Source organism: Aspergillus nidulans, chromosome VI (genome assembly GCF_000011425.1).
Source record: "Aspergillus nidulans FGSC A4 chromosome VI".
Lineage (NCBI taxonomy): Eukaryota > Fungi > Ascomycota > Eurotiomycetes > Eurotiales > Aspergillaceae > Aspergillus > Aspergillus nidulans.
The window spans coordinates 2269457-2288609 of NC_066262.1; the positions used below are offsets into that span (position 1 = coordinate 2269457).

The 19153-nt window shown below is 50.8% G+C and overlaps 5 protein-coding genes across 5 annotated transcripts, besides 1 other annotated feature; 4 read left to right on the forward strand and 1 right to left on the reverse strand.

Annotated features, from left to right (window-relative positions):
* Nucleotides 1–19153: part of a sequence feature (contig 1.51 915..1114266(-1)) that runs on past both edges of the window.
* Nucleotides 4543–6249, forward strand: ANIA_02941 (DUF2841 domain-containing protein; the record flags this gene model as incomplete). The annotated part of the gene is made up of 6 exons (XM_655453.1): nt 4543–4653; nt 4715–4919; nt 5006–5276; nt 5349–5461; nt 5527–5712; nt 5768–6249. The coding sequence occupies 6 exons, from the start codon at nt 4543–4545 to the stop codon at nt 6247–6249; spliced, it is 1368 nt and encodes a 455-aa protein (XP_660545.1).
* On the forward strand, nt 7133–9363 carry ANIA_02940 (glycerophosphocholine acyltransferase). Its single transcript, XM_655452.2, has 3 exons — nt 7133–7335; nt 7511–8383; nt 8437–9363. Exons 2-3 carry the CDS (start codon nt 7575–7577, stop codon nt 9146–9148), a joined length of 1521 nt encoding a protein of 506 aa, XP_660544.1. The 5' UTR covers nt 7133–7335; nt 7511–7574; the 3' UTR covers nt 9149–9363.
* ANIA_02939 (MRS7 family protein) lies at nt 11208–13313 on the forward strand. Its single transcript, XM_655451.2, has 3 exons — nt 11208–11388; nt 11467–11993; nt 12040–13313. Exons 1-3 carry the CDS (start codon nt 11322–11324, stop codon nt 13075–13077), a joined length of 1632 nt encoding a protein of 543 aa, XP_660543.1. The 5' UTR covers nt 11208–11321; the 3' UTR covers nt 13078–13313.
* ANIA_02938 (8-oxo-dGTP diphosphatase) lies at nt 13681–15519 on the forward strand (the record flags this gene model as incomplete). Its single annotated transcript, XM_655450.1, has 7 exons — nt 13681–13707; nt 13787–13982; nt 14083–14103; nt 14193–14561; nt 14629–14935; nt 15137–15266; nt 15442–15519. 7 exons carry the CDS (start codon nt 13681–13683, stop codon nt 15517–15519), a joined length of 1128 nt encoding a protein of 375 aa, XP_660542.1.
* On the reverse strand, nt 16747–18459 carry ANIA_02937 (uncharacterized protein). Its single transcript, XM_655449.2, has one exon. It carries the CDS (start codon nt 18383–18385, stop codon nt 16826–16828), a length of 1560 nt encoding a protein of 519 aa, XP_660541.1. The 5' UTR covers nt 18386–18459; the 3' UTR covers nt 16747–16825.

The window sequence follows — 19153 nt, forward strand, 5'->3', positions numbered from 1 at the left end:
CCCAAACACATTATCCACCATGACGCCACAGACCAAGTATTGTACCTTAACGTTTACTCTCAATAAGCCGAGGATGCTGAGTTCAGTTCCTCAGAAAGCCAAGGTCAGTGACACTGGAGGGCAGCTTTCTATATGCGTCAAGTCCGCACTCATACCCAGTTCAATCGACAGACCCTAGGACCAGCGGGGATGATATGCCAAGCTGAAGAACTTTGGTTTGAGTCAAAGATTGGTCGCTTCAAAGTGAGCTTGAAAGGTTCGAATCTCGTCTGGTATTAGGCACAGTCTTCGTGCGCGACCATCACATACGAAGATCTTTCTCAGTATGTGGCGCCAGTATCTCAGACATCGCTAGGATGAATTAGTTGCCTAAAAGCTTGAAGAGTAATCTGATGACGCCGGAAACGACTGAGCCCAATATGTGCGGACTGTCCCAGGGGATTATCTCGACATACGGACAGTTAGGGCTAGTTTCGGTCGAGTTGGTGACTTAAATATGCGAGCCCTATAATCTGCCGGTTCAGGAGACAACGCGAGCGCAGATCGTTCAACAGCGCATCCCTGAAATTAATGAGTCACTGCTGGAGCAAATCTCCAGAAGAATCCCCAGAAGAATCCTCCGAAGATGAATGTCAGCTTTGTTCCGGCTAAGTTGCTTCGAAACAGCCACGCCCTCGGCGAATGCCACAAGTTCACCCGCAAGGAGACGGCCAGCCGGTCGATATAGACAGTTCTTTACTTCCAATCAGCCTTGTCCCTGCATCCATCCAGAAGCTCCAATAACTGGAGTGAAGACCAAAGGGACCACCTTCCATCACCAATCCTTGCTAAAGATTGTCCACTGTAAGTGATCGGTAGGGCTTACTTGACGCGGTAATGTTCCACCCCAGTGTACGTCAAGCGATGGCCTAGAAAGCCTGCCATGTAGCACGGCCTTGCAAGATGTAGCAATATCTCATTTGCGACATAGGCGGCAGGATCTGTATAGCGTTCTTCTCGCCTCAGTCGCCATCCCACGGCTGTGCCTGTCCTGAGCGAACTTTGCCGGATGCACCGGCCCGGAACTCCCGCTTGCTTGCTGAATGCAAGAGATAGGTCAACACGGATTAAAATTGTCAGGAACATTCCTAATATGCCTCGTAAACGAGTACCTGGTCTTCAGACAAATAGGTACCACGCCGAGAGCTTGCGATACGTTCCGCTCGTAGGGCCCTTCGCCCATGGCGGCGACGTCTAGAACCCGGACTAAGTTTAAGCATCTGACGATTCACCTAAATCAGAGAAGAAACTATTGACAGACTTCAAACACTAAGCAGAAAGTCAGTACCCCTTGCTTTGGCTATGGTGGCACTGGCACCTCCGCAGTGGAAAGAAGTACTGTTGCTTTGCGAGATGCGACATGGTCACATGGTCTTCTCATCGCCAAGTCAGTCTGTGGAAATTGGAGAAGGATGATGCGATCAAATCCTGCAAACCTGTATGGGGGCCGATTTCAGGATCCTCTAGATCTGGAGGCGAAGCTGAGTGTCAATGCAGACAGCCTTCCGAGATGAAGATATGACTGGTCATTTCCGCGTGGCATAGCCTTTTTTCGTCCCGTTGCAAGCGCCCATGCACTTGTACTGGGAAAGCCAAGCATATTCTGTCGCTGAGTATCGGTGGCAGATAAAAAAAGCCGGTCTAACTATGCAGTGCAACGCCACGCGACATATTCTGTACGAAGTACGAGATGAAGGAGCCAAGTTACTACTGAGCCATACCGCGGATCCTTGTCCTTGTACAGCATCGACGCATTGTCTGAAACTCCCATGCCCATGGAAGTAAGAGCTGATTTTGCCTTGGCTTCTAGAGGCGACAGTTACAGATAGTGAGAACTAAAGAGTCTTCGAGTGGGCCACCCTTGGCCTGTCGCTTTTATGTATCGAGTCCGACCCAGGCTCCTGGGACCACGGCGAAAAGTTTATGTTTGGTGCTTTTCCTAATGAATTGGAGTAGGCCGAAGTTTATTTGGCCGCATGGAGAGGAGAAAGAGATGCCGGAAAGTATGAATGCGATCCGCGAGCTATGGATATGCGAATCAGTGGGGTTTGAGGACTGGGGGTGTTCTTTGGTGGTCTGTGTAGCCTGAGCGTTGAACTCTCGGTACATTAGCAGTGCCACAAGAAGTAAGAATTGTAGTATCCAAGAAACAAGAAGAAATATGTTGGCCAGGCGTAGGTACCCATCATGGCAGCCGGCTATAACTTATAGCCTTACAATACCTGAGCGTAGTACTTGCGCATGGCTAGTTTGTGGTTCATTCTCAAAGGCTGGAGATGCGATCTTGTTCTCTTGAGTCCCATGTAGTTCGGATTTCCAATGACGACTAATGGAAAGCTAGAGCTTGATGCACAGCACCAGTTGATCTGTCTGCTTTTATCAGCACTAGGGCTAGTGATGTGGGGCTGCCATAGATGAGGCTGTATTTGTACTTGCTATCATCTTGCATGGTTTTATCGCTGGGCAAGAAGCAGAGTATTCTCCAAAAGGCAGGGACTTGAAACTCTGAATGCTTCTCTTGGCAGGTTGCTTGGGTATCAGGAAGGCCAGGACGTTGGCTGGTGTACCTGTGCGATAGATCATTTTCATAGGTACACTCAATGTTGCTCAGACCCCGGAGCCCACAAGCCACATCTGCAACAATTCCCTGGCAGCGGGTTATCCACAACCCAACGATTCGTTGAAATCCTGTCACAACTGCGGGATGACGATTGGCAAGCCATAGCTCAATTGAAGAAAAAGAAAACATCAAAATGGCCTCCGTTTCCCCGCAAACTGCGAGGATATTCGCTCTCCTTTCTCCTGTCTTTCTTCAAGTTGAACAGCTTCGAATATGCTTCCTTAACTGCCCCGAACTGCAAAAATGACGTGCTCGACGCCATTCAAAGTCCGAGAGGTTGCGTGGTGTCCATATGCGGTGTTGTTTTGCCCTCTTTCCCTGAGCGACTCCCAATGCAGGCGCCCGATACCTAAAGGCTTCCCAGATCCATTTGGAGTTCCTGAAGAGTAATTAGACCAATCATTCGTTCAGGAAATGAGATCCATTGTTACACACTCGTCCAGATCGAGATCCTATACAGTAACCAGGAAGTATGAGCGTGAGGCTCTGGATAGCGGCGTAGTTTTATAAATCTCAGGGTACATTTGCGATTGCTCAACGAGTGTGTCCTGTTAAGCTCCAGGTCCATGGTTCCTGCTCACGAACATTAAGCTTTGGCTTCAAGAACTCGCCCGCAAACTCTCAGTCTGGGGTCCGAGGACGGGGTTGCCAGTGATCAGCGGTCAGCAACGCACAGCTGATGACGCTTTCCAGATTTCGCATGAACCCATCCATTGCTGGAGTCGGATGAGCAGCTCCACTAATGACTGGCGGGTTGGTATCTGTATCCTTGTACGACCACCTATCGAAGAAGCAAGTTTAGTTTTGTTGTCAATGAGCGGGTCCGATCAGCCTTCTGCTGTCCCTAGGGAGAGTCTTGGAACGGCGCACAATAATCTCAGCTCAGATCATGGATAATTGGTTAGGATTGAGAGTTTGACAGGCGTTTGGGGAATATTTCCAGAGCCCATGTTGACAAATAAAACCTCGAGTGGCCCAGGGCTTGAGCTTGGAAGTATCCGGGGTGATCCTTCATCGGGTGACGACGCTCCCACTGCAGGATGATACATTGAGCCCAAGAGTTGAGTACTTGTTTCTCATTGAGCTGGATAAAGCTTCCAGGTTCATTAAGGAACTGTTCAGTTGACACTTGATATTGATCGGCATCAATACAGCAATGGTGGAACAATAGTCACCGTGTAGGCCTAGACCAAGCTACATATCCTCTCAATATGTCAGTAGTATTACGGTAATTGACTGTCCGCAGCCTAAGCCTGGTCCGTTGGTATGGATGCCTGGGTACGGACCACGGGGCTGCAAACATGGTCCCTGTTGCTCGACTTTTTGCTGCCATGGCAATCATCACGCAGATTAAACCTTCAGCTTGTCGAAATATACCCCGTACGAAGTGCTTGAATTATCATAAAACAGTAACCAATATCCCTGTCGAGATTCTGAAGCGTAGGAGATGAAGCGGGACCAGGCGCTCAAGACTCCAGGATATGCAGTCTTGATCCCGCCTATCGGACGATCTCTCATTCTTTCTCCAGAGTGGCTGGGCCTTTGTACTTGTATGTGCCTATTTGTTTTTCATGCATTAGTCTGAATGTCATTTCAGCCACGGAGAAGTAGAAGTCCAGGGACTGCCAACAGAGCGTTCAAGAGAAGTACTTTTTCATCGCACTTTTTTCACCAAGGCCAAACATAACTGGGCCACCGTTGGCAAAAAAAAAATGATATATCTTGCTGCTCCCAACCGACTTTGGTCGTCTCACCTTGGAGATTGCATCGGCATATTCACACAAGCAGAGCGCACTGTCTTCTATCCTGTTCCTTTCCAGCTCCTACTCCTTCCTTAGACTGGTTGAGACGATCGTGCATTCAGTCGGTGTGTCTCATTGACCATGACAAGTCCCACCTATAGGATTGATCCATTGGGCCACCCTGAACTGGTAGCAAAGGACGAGGAGCACCAGGTCACGTATGGTGATATGGCTGCTCAGCCAGGATCAAATGTATGGACTGAGCGGTGTTTGCATAAGTCTAATTGCTCGTATTAATCATTATTGTATGCAGGAGCTTCCGTGTCACCAGCCGACGCAGTTTCCACTACCTTATTCCCGCTTCGCCGTCATGTTCATTGACCATCGGGGAGAGCTCCAGGTGGAAACATCGTCATGCCTTGCCGGTTATGAGAAGGCGATTTTCACGGACGAGGTGCAAGAGAGGTTTCTAAAGTTCGTTAATCGAGAGTGGCAGCCTAATTTGCAGAATATACCAGGTGAGTAAAAGGTTCTTAAGAGAGATGATAGAAGAATGGAAGGAAGTTGGAAAGTGAGGAAGCTGACTCCGCCTTACCGTCTCTAGCGATGGGACTGCCAGCCTCTTCCTGGTATCCTCCAACCCAACACCGACCGACAGGACTAATTCCCTACGAATGGCAGTCCATCCAGGGCGAGCGACGCAGGCGCCTGCGACGCGTCGATTCTGGTATTGCACACTCATGGAACCCCCCTTCCCCAAGTCCCCCTCTCAAACGAACAACACTTCGCGTTGGGCATACTCAGCTCCTGCGGAAATATTATGAGAGAGCATTCGAAGATTTTCAGCAGCTCAACTGCCGCGTGATTGCAAAGGCGTATGTGAAGATGGTAGAGCCCAGAAAGCAGGTGCATTTTCCGTATAACGGCAAAATATCAAACACCTCCAGACTGGCCAATTTTCTGGACCCAGAGGATACACAGCCGGACCCAGAGAAGACAAAGCCAAGGTGGTGGCCGGAAGGCGTGAAACACAAAGAGCCGGATCATCTTCACAAGCGTGGTAAGTTCTTATTCTCCGAGCTCCAGTCCGGCAGATGGGCATGCTGACGATGGACTGCCATGCAGAGCGGATCCGGCTCCTGGTACATATTCTCTGCGAACTTAAAGACAGTCACGGAGTCACCGCCGCAAAACTCAAAGATGCTGGCCTAGACGTGAGGCGGCAGATTCAGCCAGAAAAGCGTCTGCAAGTTCTGGACGAGATTTACTATGTTCGCAACCAGGAAGAGCTATATCTGGATGGGAAGATCAGTGAGTCTACTGCGGCTCAATATCAGACGTTAGGAGCTAACACCAGCATCATCAGGCGGCGACCACATGGTCCACGTTTCGTATGGACACATGGAAGAAGAGGTGCAAGGTAGCGTTCTTGACCACCCTGCCTCGAGCTCAACAACGCAAACAAACCAGCAGCCGATCCGCAGGTCATACCGCGATATCCCTATCATCTCAGAAGACCTACCTCACCGGTCGCTAAGGAACGGCAAACGACCTGCAGACTCTGAGTGCTACCGGCCCATCTCACCAGCCTCATCGGCGAGTCGGAACAGTTCGCTGGAGAGGGGCGTAACAAGCTACTCCTCTGATATTGACCCGGCAATACTATCAAAGACTGAGCCCGCCAGAAACACAAGCGCATCCCAGAGTCTCCATCCCCAGGGACCTAGCTCATTACCCGACATTTACGCCCAACAATTTGCCACGCAGCCGCAGAGTACCCATCCTGGGTTCTGGGATACGCTCGCGACATCTACCGTGCACCCTCAATTCTCTTTTTCCAGTTATTGAAAGTTGGCCCAGGCATTCATGTTCTTGGGAGTACAGTTTTATACTCGGTTATATTTGTTTTCATTGTCCGCTGTTGTCGTCTTTTTTTAGCGGGCTCAAGGTGTATATACTGGAGTTTCGGGCGTGCATACAGAGGCTCTTTTCACATCTTCTTGTATAATCAAGCAGTAAGAGAATATTCTACGGTGTGCTTTTGACGTAGATAGACCTCCAACTCGACCCTGGCGTACGGACTCTTCCGGAAGTCGCCACGTATCGAGAATCGGAATCTGATGCTCTCAACTTTTTCAGTCAGTAAATTAGTCTAGGTCGCTTCAAGCTCTCAGTTCAAGGTTGTAACTCAACAGAAGTACAGCGCACCTACTGATATTGGTCAGCCTAACTATTTCAGGTCATGTCGGTTGTACAGAGTCGGCTTTAAAATGAGCCACCCCATGGCTTAGCAGAGCACTGAAATCACCTGAACTTATTCACCAGGAGGCCTGGGATTCTGGGTAATTTCTAGACCTCAGTATCTGATGGGGCTCATAGCCCAAGGCCATACTCTTGATACGTTGAGCGCTCAGATACCTGAATTATGTCGCGCTTCTAGACAGAATAAGGTATCTCTTATCAGCCAGACTCTTTGGAGAGTTGGCTTCTTAAACAGCATTCAACCACTAGAGCTGCTGCCTGACTTTTACAGTTTTTCAACGACATCAATATCTTGTTCTATACCTTCACGCCTTCCTTGCCTTAGGTGTCAATGCTCTAACTCACTCTGGATGCCGATCCCGTGGCCAGACCCTCATCCCAAGCTCAGGCCAACCACAAGCTGTGACGCGGGCACACGCAAAACATCGTCATTCCTGTTTGTCCCAACTTTCCTTCCATACCTTTGCCTCTCTGCTCGACTTCCTTCGTTCAGCGCCCCGTGGTCGCTCTCAGCCCTTCCGATTCCTTCTACTGGAGTACTGGTTCTTATCTTCCGACAGTAGACCCACGGTCATGCGCCTAGGACGTTGACGGTCACTGGTGCATCCCTGGTCCCGATCCCCAACATCCAAAAGTCGTCGAAGAACCGATAAATTATTTAGTGCAGAACTGGTAAGGGTCTTTGTACCCCGCTTCTCATTGATAAGGATACCGTATCTGTTATTTCGCCTGTTGTCTTCTGCTACTCTTTCCGCCTCGGGCGAGTGCTAGCAAGTTGTTTACTTTTTGTTGCGGAGTCCGTTTCGGCGCGAAGTATGGGTTTGCTAACGATCTCGCGTTTCCTCAGTCGGCCATACCCTCACGACAGTCCTCACGGCCCCACGATATTCTCCTTCCAACAGAAACTCATCATGGACGAAGGCGGCGTACATCAGAGGAGGAAGTCGGACGCGAAGGGCGGCGACACGCCTGAGCTACAACCTGCAGATATGGAAGATATTTTGGACTCTGGCTCGGATTACTTTTCTCCTCCAGGCTCGCCAACTACTAGACCCCGGTTGTCGCGCAGTTCCCTTTCGTACCAGGATGACTGGGAGACATTTCCGCCCCTTGACCAACTCACTGTTTTCGACCTTCTCGATAACCTGTCTCTGTCCCAGAGGCTTGAAAGGCTGCAGCGCTCTCTCAATCTGCAAAGAGAGAAGGTCAAGAAGCAGCAGGAAAAGCTACGGTCAACCTCTAAGAATGCGCGAGACCGCGTCGTTGGCGAATTGAAACGAAGAGTGCCCACCGCCGATGAGCAGCTGGAGAAGTACCGTCGTCGGATGAAGACTGGAGTTGAACGCCTGTCTCAACGTTGGAATGCAGCATCTGCGGTCACACTTCGTGAGAAGATCTCGTTCATAGCGGGTGTTCTCAACATCTTCATCAGTGGCTATCTGCTTGGGTCGAACCCCGAATACTTCTACATCTGGTTCAGTGCGCAGCTCGCCTACTTTATGCCCATCCGGTTTTACAGGTATCATTCGATCGGATACCACTATTTCCTGGCGGACCTCTGTTACTTTGTCAACGTGCTTTGCATGCTCTCCATCTGGGTGTTCCCACAGTACAAGAGGCTCTTTATCAGCACTTTTTGCTTGACCTTCGGAAACAACGCAGTTGCGATCGCCATGTGGCGCAACTCCATGGTTTTCCACAGCATGGACAAAGTTGTTAGGTGTGTTTTTTCACCAGCCCACACTCTAGCTTCCAATGACTAATCGAGTATAGTCTCTTTATTCACATCATGCCACCGGTGACCCTTCATTGCATTGTCCACCTAACACCTCTGGACGTTATGAAGGAAAGGTTTCCGGCTGCCTATGAGATCAAATCAAGCGAGCCGGGCTCTCCTGAACATTTCGGGCTTCTATCAATGATGCTTTGGGCGACTGTGCCGTACGTCATCTGGCAGCTCTCTTACCACTTGTTTATCACCGTCCGCCGTGCAGACAAGATTGCAGCTGGTCGTCCAACAAGCTTCACGTGGCTTCGCAAGTCTTATGCAAAGGCCTGGATTGGTCGACTTGTCCTCAGCCTTCCGGAAACACTCCAAGCCCCTGCGTTCATGCTGATTCAATATACCTACGCGCTGTTGACCATGATCCCATGCCCCATCTGGCTCTGGTCGCGGTGGGCTAGTGGTATTTTTATCACAGGCTTGTTCATCTTGAGTATCCATAACGGTGCAACGTACTATATTGACGTGTTCGGCAAGCGCTTCCAGAAAGAGCTGGAGGAGTTGAAAAAAGATGTTGCTCGATGGCAGTCTAGCCCCGAGGGAGCAATAACCCCGATAACCCCCGGTACCACCGCTCACGCTGAGGAGAAGCAGTTGAACGCGAGGTCTTCCCGGAGCAACTCTGATAATGCCAGTATTGAGAAAATCCCTCTCCTTGATTCCAATGGGGTTTCAACTGCAATTGAGGGCGGCACAAAATAAACGTTCTTTTGGGCGAGCAACCGCGCGGAGAGTGGACTGGTCTCTCCACCTGCAACCAATTGATAACCAAACTGAACAGTCTTCTGTCTTCTAGACGGAGAGAGTCCTCCAACCACTGCGAACTGCTGCTGACTATCATAGCAGTACTATTTTATTAATACCTTGTTTCTTTTTGGAGTATAGTTGGAATTGTTCTCGCATTTAAATGATCACCATGATACCCAATTTCACTATCCGGTCGTTCTTTCATTACAGCCTTGCACCCTTCGTTCATACCTTATCTGACTTGCACTGATTTTATTTTCTCTTTTCCGTTGATACTGCTTATTGATCGCGTGCTCTTTCGACTAGAGATAATTAGACTGCTGATATTGACTTGAATATTGATTTCCATTGCTGCTACGGTCAATCTAAGACCAGTAAGGACGTATATTGTATATTTGACCCAAGGTACTCGTCGTGAAGAGGTCAGGTCCTCAATACTCTGACCGAGCGGGCCTGCCACGCCTAGAAACTGACCAAGGGTAGTAAGTGATAGGTTAGGTTTAGGTAGATTGGCGTGATACCAACCACGACGGCTTGAGCCCTTTACAGATGCAGATATAGTCAGGAGACTAGGAGATCGCCAAGCCGGACTGTGATGGGGAACGGCCCGCTGCTATTCTTTCCAGGCCTGCAACTCTTGGCTTGGCTTGCGACTGCTCCGCTCACAGCCTGTGGCAGAGGCTGATGCCATACCAGGTATTTGCCTCTCAAAGTTCTTCCCTGCTGTTCGTCCACTGACAATTGGTAAATAGGATTTCAAACACACGCACTCGGTCCCATGGTTGAATCCCTTACTCGCGCGAAACAGAGTTAGACGGTGATTCAAGCTTCTCGGCCCGTGGTCATGCCAATGAGATATGATGCAGTGGCAGACATTTCTCAATTACTATGGGAACATACCACCAAGTCTGTTGAAACAATCAAAAAATTCCTTCCCCATGTCCTGTATGGCGTGGTAGTCTAACTCCCAACAGTCTCGAGACCTTGCGTGCGCCAACTGGTTCAGGAGCTACGTCCAAGCTGATATCTTGAGCCCTTCCCTCACTGTCCGGCAGATCATGAGCTACACTGGCGTCTCTGGCCAAAGCCGCTCGGCCCATCAGGGTATATACTGGGCGCGCTGTGGTCCAGTCCGATTTTCTTCGCCTCTGACCTTTCCACAGAGCCCTGACCTGTCAAAGTAACGCATTGCATGTGAACCCTCTGCTTACGCGGCGTCGGCAATGACGCTCGTGAGCGTCAGCCTCCACATCTGGACTGCTGTTGCCCAGAATTCGTAGCACCTGGAAATAACGCTCAATTAGGAGGCACTTGGGGAGCAGAAAGCGCCTTCAATATCAGGAGGCTGATCAAGGCACCACTATACAGTACCTGCGAGGGATTCGTGGTCAAAGTCGGCATCACATATTGCCAAATACGTAAAACGCTCATCAAGAACAGATTAAGTCTCAAGCAAATAGACTTCGTCTTGTCTCAACAATAGTAATTCTAGTGAAACTCGTTGTACTGTAGACCATACGCGGGTCTGGCTATGATGGCGTGCAACCAAAATCGAATGACAAGAGTGCGTTAACCAGTTGCAAAACATGAGAGTCGCATACTTCTCATCGAACAATCACCCGTCAAATACCCTAACCAGTTCAATCAGTGTTGGGGGCTTGATGTGCTTTCGCTGTAAAAAAATCCTCCCCCCCCAAATAAAAACTCGAGCTGAACTGTGCAAGCGGTCTGTAGGTACTCCTTTTCACGAGCGCTGCCGCTGCACCACGGAACGTCTTTGCTACGTGCCTCGCTCCGAATTTCGGCTGCAATCAATGGTATTGAGAAACCACATCCGTTGATCCACTCGAGAATCTCTTTCGCCACGTCGTAAAGCCCGAAACTGGGCTGCTGCTGGAAGGTCTGGGCCGTTCGGGGGATACACGTAACTCCGAGTCACGTGGTCACCACCCGGCTCTGCTTGCGGACTTCCTAAGCTGGCACCGGCTTCTCTGCTCATCATTCATTGTCCTTCACTGCATCGATATCAATTTACCAAGAAATTTTCGTGCACTATAATACCTCGCTAGAGTTGTTCGTCTCTGTACTGTTCCCGCTTGCTCCTGTGAGCACCCCCTAGGCTTCCGCCATGTCCGTCAGTATGAGGTCCGCCCGCCTTGTGCGTTCCAACCCCGTGCTGCGGCCCAACTCCATTGGTGAGTTCTATCTTCTTCTGGTTCTTTTGCATACTTGTTGCGCTTCTGTTGTTGCTCATACATAATATGTTTTGACAGCCCGACAGCGCTATGCTGGAGCATTTGGAGCAGCCGCGACAGGCCTCCGATTCAACAGCAGAAACTTCCCCTCTCAAGTAACCGCCCTCGCCATCCTCGTTCCCAAGCGCGGATATGCCACAGAACAATCAACAAACACATCCGGGCCATCGAACCTCCCGCCCCCTGGCTTCAACGCCGAGCAGGCCAAGAAGCCCATTTCCGTAGACCAGGCGCAGCCCGCGAGCGCGAAGGCTAATCAAGATACAATCCCGAAGGGAGAGGTATCAGTCCAGTCGCAGAATGCTCAGAGTACGAGTAAGGAGAGCGGTTTGGCATCTAAGAGTGTTGCGGAGGATAAGGATAAGAAGGCTGTCGAGGAGCCGAAGAAGGAGTCGAAGAAGTTGACGATTGGGCAGAAGATCAAGAAGGAGATTCAGCATTATTGGGATGGCACTAAACTCCTTGCTACCGAAGTGCGGATCAGCTCACGGCTGGCGTTAAAGATGGCGGGTGGGTATGAGCTCAGCCGCAGGGAGCATAGACAGGTTGGTTCTACATGACGGCGTTCTCGTATATATGCTGACGGTTTAGCTTAAACGTACGGTAACGGATCTCGGCCGGCTGATTCCATTCTCCATGTTCGTCATCATTCCATTTGCGGAACTGCTGCTTCCCGTTGCACTCAAGCTGTTCCCCAATCTCCTGCCCAGCACGTACGAGGGTAAGTCTGCCCGTGAGAAGAAGGCGCTCAGCCTGAGCTCGACCCGGAAAGAAGTCTCCACGTTCCTGAAGAACACGTTGAAGGAATCTGGTCTGCCCGTGACGGCGGCAAGCGTCAAGAACGATGAATTTGCCGAGTTCTTCAAGAAGATTAGAAGCACCGGCGAGACCCCGTCGGCTGAAGACGTCATCAAGGTTTGCAAGATCTTCAAGGATGATCTTACTCTGGACAACTTGTCCCGACCCCAGCTTGTTGGTATCTGCAAGTATATGAATCTCAACACATTCGGCACTGACGCCATGCTCCGGTACAACATTCGTCACCGCATGCGCCAGATCAAGCGGGACGACCGTGCTATCTTTTACGAGGGTATTGACTCTCTTTCTGTGCCCGAGTTGCAGATGGCCTGTGCCTCCCGGGGTATCCGTACACACGGTGTCTCTCCCGCCCGCCTCCGCGATGATCTCTCTCAATGGCTTGACCTCCGTCTGAAGCAGGGCGTTCCCTCGACTTTACTGGTCCTCAGCAACGCCTATGTCTACGCACAGGGCGGCAAGGAAGCAGAGATGTCTTCTCAGATTGAGTCTCTCCAGGCTGTCCTGTCGAGTATTCCCGAAGAACTCTTCCACGAGATTGAGCTTGAGGTGCACAATGCCGAGGGTGCTGCCACTAACAAGCAGCGTCTCGAGGTCATCAAGGAGCAGCAAGAGCTCATTGAAGAGGAGAACCAGCAGAACAGCGAGAACGAAGAGAAGGGTGTTGCCGCCCCCAAGGACACCGAGAATATCGATGAGGACCACAAATACGAGACCACTCAGTCCGGAGAGGCTTCCGAGGCGATGCAAGAGGGTGAGAAGGCTGAAAAGGATGCTGAGCCTGCCGTACAGGAGAAGAAGGACACCAAATAGGTTGCTTCCTGTCTCATGCATTCGCATTCTTGTCTGCGTTATGTTGTACTATAGACTTGTTTTACCACACCACCACTATCTACTCTTATTTCCTTGTGTTTTATAGATGGGAGGAGCGAGGATTTCTTGACTTACTGGGAAGGACGACGGTTGGAGCGTCACCGGTTGGATGGATACGGCGGATTTCCCTGCGACTGATATGTACCTAAACGATATATAAACTGTACATTTTCTTTGAATCTTCTATCTGTAGCCTTAATTTGGGAGTGTGGTGTCGTTTATTCCCTGATAGTCTTCGGTTCCAAGGCCTTTTTCCAAACTCCGCAACCTCGGCAACCCACCCGCCTTCACCACAGAACCTCCTCCCATCTCCTCCGCACCCAATCATCGACTTGATCACCTTATTAAATAAACCCAGACAATCGGACCGTTTGTAATTATTCTACTAAAAGCATGCGCAGAGCGCCCCGTCTTCGCGCTCTACGCAACCATCGTCAGTGCAGTCTCAGCTTCAACACCCTAGTCATTCCCCTTCCGTTCTCTGCACCTCGATACCACCATCCATCTAGTTCTCGGTCACATTCAACATCATCAGCAATCGATATGCCCCGTCTGAGTGCGGCTGCTCAGGTAAGTCGCATGCTCTATTCTTCCAGTCACTATACGCCTGGTCGGCTATTTGTGCTTGCATGGTCCTAACACGTCCCAGGAAGCGATCAACCGCCTAAGAGCATTCAAGCCCCCACCAACCAGCTACGACCTCGTCCCGCTGTCGCGTCGCGCAGCAGTACTGCTTCTGCTCTATGCGGATGCGAAGGGCGACTTGAGAGTTGTGTTGACGATAAGGGCAAGCACGCTTAGTTCTTGTATGTCTCTGTCTTCCTTGATTGTCACTGTGCGCCAGAGTAGTACTGCGATAATATTGCGATAATACTGCGATAGTATCTGCCTTCTATATCTATGGTTTCGCAGACATTGGTTAACCGTGTGCATGGACAGATGCAGGACAGGCTGCTTTACCAGGTGGTAAGATGACCCAGACCTCCTTTTTGTCCCGTCAAAGAGCCACATAGGTAGTCTGGCGCCACTAGGAACTAATAACCATCCTCGTCCAGGCAAATCCGACTCGTTGGATGAAACCCCTCTTCAAACCGCCCGCCGCGAAGCCCACGAGGAAATCGGCCTGCCAAATCTAATCCAGCCCCTCCCACCCCCGTTTAGAGTAGAACATCTGTGCGAAATCCCGTGCTCACTAGCCCGCACTGAGCTAGTTGTGCGGCCGTGCGTAGCACTCCTGCATACATTTGACGAGAGGACAGGCGAAAACGCGGACCCAGAGATCACGCTGATTCCGCGCTTGGATGCGCGGGAGGTGGCAGCGGTTTTTACGGCGCCGTTTTACGACTTCTTAAAATTGAAGCCCGCTGGCGATGAGGGGTGGTATAGAGGTGTTTGGAATGAGTGGTGGGGGACGCAATGGAGGAGTGCGAGACCTTTTCCTTTATCTTCCCTCCCCACTGAGCGAGAATGAAGCTGATGGTGATTGACCAGTGCACCAATTCTTCGTCCCCGTAAACCCGGACAAGGTGGTGAAGCCGCGCCCGCACCACGCAAGACAGGAAGAAGCAGTTCGTGATCTAGAGGAGCAAGAAAGCAAGCAGCAACGGAGCCATCAGTCGCAAGGTCAAGCAGCAGAACAAGGGAGGTCCGATTCCGTCACCAGGTACAGAGTGTTCGGCATGACAGCCAGAATCCTTGTCGATGCAGCCCGGATTGCGTACAGCACTGAGCCGGAGTTCGAGCATAATCGGCATTCTGGAGACGAGGAGCTGATTGCGAGGCTGAGAAGGAGGGGCCGGTTAGGGCCGAAGATCTAATGTACGTACATGGATAGGATGCGGATATCATCAATGGGTATATTGTGGATCGTTATGGGAGGAGCCTCTATCACGGGATACGGCATAGAATCTGACTGAATATAAGCCATCACACGGGAAAGAAGAGTCTAGTCATAAGTGATAAAGAGCTATAAATGACATATAGGACTCTTCCATTTTAGTCACTACCTAAACACTCTACGTAGTGTTGAGGTGCCCATATGCAGACCTCTAATATCTGTATACCTGCAGGTTAGAAATAGCTCGGATAATGCTGCAATACCTTCAGAAGCGAAGCCAAACTGTGCTACCGTACGTTGACCGCAACGTTGAGCGTACGTTGAATTATCATTAATAAAGTAATTAGGGCTTGAACCTGACCAGCCAGGATCGACTCCGGACCATGCTTGTTCACCTCTCATTTCCTTTCGTTATTGCATAGGTAGTTTTTATTTATTATACCTTTAACTACTTAAGATAATAATAGCTAGTCGGCTTAGGTCTCAACCTGGGCTTATTTTCTGTCGCGGAAATTCGCCTACTTGGCGGGTCTAGTGCTAGCTGAAAGCTACAAGCTGCAACGCAATGCAGCGGTAGGTAGAAGATCATCATACTTAAACCCTCTTCTGGATGACTTCAGTCTGAGGTTGGAGCAGGAAAAGAGAACAAATCAAGTGGGTCAGATCGGAGTCATCAACTCAGTCAACTGCGCGGTCGTGACGTTATCCATACGCACACTCTCCAAACGTCTACGGGCAGTCGCGCAACCCTAGATCTTTTCTATCTCTCGAGCTTTCTCATCCAACTTTAGACTCAGATAGCCCGTTACTCTGTCCAGACATGAATGCTAAGCTAGAAGGCCCGCTCTGTCCCCTGCAGCAAAATCAGCTCCGCTAGCTCGTTCCTGTTCCTGTCCAGGGCCCATCTTGTATCCGACATTACGTACCATGCAGGCCATCAGCCGATCCAAACCCCAGCACTGCAACCTGAGATGAAACTGCAAACGGTGATGCATAGTACGGATTACAGATCCAATCTTCTTGTTGGTACTTGCTGGTTTCTCTATCACAGATTTGTAAAGGGCATGTGATGATTATCAGCTATCCATGGACTAGATCATAGTGTCATAGTTGACGATGAAATTGGTAGGAACCCCTTGGGAGGGATTGTTCGGATGGGTGGGGTGGAATGAATGGAGGCTGAAATTCATTTTGTTTCACGGTCATGCATGCGAGATTGAAGCGAGATTGATGTGAGACACTGCGATGCTGAGGCTGATCCGGATCGTGGTGCTGGTCTCACATGGCCTGGCATTGCGTGGCATGGCCTTTTCCGGGGTGCCCGCTTGAGCGGATACAGTAGGTAAGGAGCGTATTGACGTTTCTGATTTTAGGGTACTGCCATGGCTGTTGGTCCGTCAATTGTCTTATCGCCGTATCCCTTTGGTGCAAGGTCGGCATGGACTTGAGACACGGATTCAGGCGTGAAGTTTAATCAAACTGGTTACATTCTGGAACCTGCACCGGCAGCTCTCTGTCTTTCTAGGCCGTTGGCTGCGTCAAAGATACTGTAAACGGGATGAATGAAATGCGTGAAGCTAGGCCGCAATCAGATTCACGAGACTAATTGAATGGTGATACTAAGGACGAATGCAATATCCCAGTGCAAGTAAACCGCCTATCCCGACCCATATCGATACAAACACCATAACACCAGGCTAGCTGCATAGATCAAATCAAATAGGTATCAATAAAGGATGGGCGATTATGCGTGATGCTTCAAATAAAAGCAAAATGAGGATTACGGCCAACCACGGAATAAAAGAATCAGTACAAAAGAGATGATCGACAAGGAGAGATGTTTCCGAGTGGTCAAATCCAAGGATCGCCCGTATGAGTATACGGATTTACCGGCCCAACCAGCCGAATCTGGGACTTCAGCTCCGTCCGCTTCCTATCCAGTTTGGATCCGGGCGTAGTCCCAGACCCAGAGCGGGCAATCTTCCTTCTCGCGCCGTCGATCGCAACGAGCACGTGGCTGGTCCCATCTTGCAGTGCTCTCACGGCGTGGCGGGTTCCTTGCTGCAGGGTGTGGCTAGACCCCGACACCAGGGCTGGCATTGAAGCCGATGCCGAATGTTTCGGGCGGAGCGGTGACACAGAAAGTCCGGCGCTATCCTTGATTGACGAGTTCCGTCGACTGCTGTTTCGATACTTTGGGAATCGCACGCGAGGCGTCTGACGTGGATAGTTGGGCCGTTTCTTCTCCTTCCCTGATCTGTCCCAGATGGCGGTGTCATGGCTCTGGTAGGAAGATATCGGAACGGCAAGTTGCTTTTTACGGTAAAACGGGGCGTCGTTATGACTTTCTCGTTCTAGTTCGATGAGCGACTGGTCGGAGATCGTGGAACCGGTTGGTGTGCTAGTGAGGGAGAGGCTGGTGTCTGCCATTGCTTGCTTCTCGCGGATGCTCACATACAGCCTTTCCGCACTGTCAGGGCTGTGCGGTACGAAGCTGTCGCGGTCGGGCCCGGTCAACGGTGCAGTGTGGCTCCGCGGCGACGGGTCGAAGGTATACGGATATGGACTGCGGGGGTATACAGCTGGACTGGGCGCTGTTGTGGGCCGGTGGCTCTTCTTTGATTTTTCCCTGTCGAGGGAGTTGCGTGAGAGGCGGCGCTGGATGTAGCGGATCGAGTTACGGACGTCGTTGGCCAGCGCCGCTCCCTTTTCCGCAGGGAGAGGAATCCATCGTGAACGCCCGCTGTCTTTTTTACGCGGCCGTAGAAATTGGTTGTGGTGGCTGTTTTTGTTGTTGCAAGTGCGGGGTGAATTGTAGTTGTGGGGTGAACTAGAGGGGATCGCGAGCTCAGGGAAGAAATCCCACTTCTTCTCGCGAAAGTAGTGGTTAGGTCCAGCGCGGTGGCTTGGATTCCATTGTGGAGTAGGTTCTGTATACCGCGGAGCGGGCGGGGCGTCGTCGGTCAAAAACGTGAAGGTTGGTGCTGGTTTTGGATGGATTTGATGGATCTGATGGTGGTAGGGATCTGCGGATGGCGATGGAGTGCGGTTCAGCGTGGAGACGGGGCCGGGGACGGGGTGATCGACGAAATCGGGCAGATCGGCCGACCCTGACCGGACGAAGACTGGATAGCTCTCGGCGGATCTTGGTCTGGATACGCTGTGGCTGTGGTCGTCTTCGAAACTGTTGACCGTGCTGCTGTCGTCACTCCACGCCGTTGAGCCGATGAACGGCGTGGGCGGTTTCTCGGGGAGGTCGGGAAGCGGCTTATCTAGGTGTAGACGAGAGATAGTATGGGCGTACGGGACTGGAAGGCTTGGAGGGATGACCTTCTCCATGCCTTCGAGAGACTGTGACGGTTGAACGGGAGGAGCGGGTCTCGAGAGCGAGTATGTCGAGGGGGAAATCATCGTGAACCGACTGGATCCCCCTCTGAGAGGAGGACGGACAGGACGACAGAGAAACACAAGGGAAGTGAAGTTGGGAAGAGGGACGGTCAAGAAGAGGAGGTGAGATAAGTAGGTTGGGCTGGGTATGACAGGGATAAGGCAGGCCGAGGCTGAGGACCTAAAAATGAGAGCGAGAGCGAGAATGACGGGCAGGCAAGGGTCTCAGCTCTTATGCCTTCTTCCATCTGCAGCAAACGGCCCTTCAGAGGTATATAGGGTCTCTTTCTCGATGCAGAGAGGTGAAACGATGAAAGGTGAAAGGGAAAGAGTCAGAAGGTCGAGGGCGGATGAACTGATATAATAAGAAGAACAACGATCAATAATAATAATAATAATAATAATAATGGGCAGTGAGCAGCAGACGAAGAGGAGGTGAGGTAACACGATGCAAGGGAGCCCCATCCTCACCTCGCTCACGATGCTCTCCCATCCACCGAGGATCATCCCCATCGCCAACTCGAACGGGCATCATCTCTAGTCGGTCAGGAATCATTTTGTGGACTCTCTGGCTCTCACTAAGAAGTTCTCGAACTGTCTGCGGAATAAGACCTGCTGGTCTGAACTCTGACCTCGAACCCAAACAAAGAAAATCGTTCGCCTGGGACTGACGGATCTGACAGATCACTTTCGCTCAACCAACCGCCATCTTTGACTCTGAGGGTCGCCTCCACTCCCACCTGGCAGTGGCCTGCATTTCTTTGTCTTGTCGTGTTCCTCATGTTCTCCTCA

What these genes read in the sequence shown, in the direction of transcription:
- ANIA_02940 (XM_655452.2), top strand. Translation starts at nt 7,575, where the DNA reads ATGGACGAAGGCGGCGTACATCAGAGGAGGAAGTCGGACGCGAAGGGC. An exon ending in AGCATGGACAAAGTTGTTAG is followed by an intron (nt 8,384 to 8,436) that starts GTGTGTTTTTTC and finishes AATCGAGTATAG; the next exon opens with TCTCTTTATTCACATCATGC.
- ANIA_02939 (XM_655451.2), top strand. Translation starts at nt 11,322, where the DNA reads ATGTCCGTCAGTATGAGGTCCGCCCGCCTTGTGCGTTCCAACCCCGTG. An exon ending in GCTGCGGCCCAACTCCATTG is followed by an intron (nt 11,389 to 11,466) that starts GTGAGTTCTATC and finishes ATGTTTTGACAG; the next exon opens with CCCGACAGCGCTATGCTGGA. An exon ending in GCCGCAGGGAGCATAGACAG is followed by an intron (nt 11,994 to 12,039) that starts GTTGGTTCTACA and finishes CTGACGGTTTAG; the next exon opens with CTTAAACGTACGGTAACGGA.
- ANIA_02937 (XM_655449.2), bottom strand. Translation starts at nt 18,385, where the DNA reads ATGATTTCCCCCTCGACATACTCGCTCTCGAGACCCGCTCCTCCCGTT.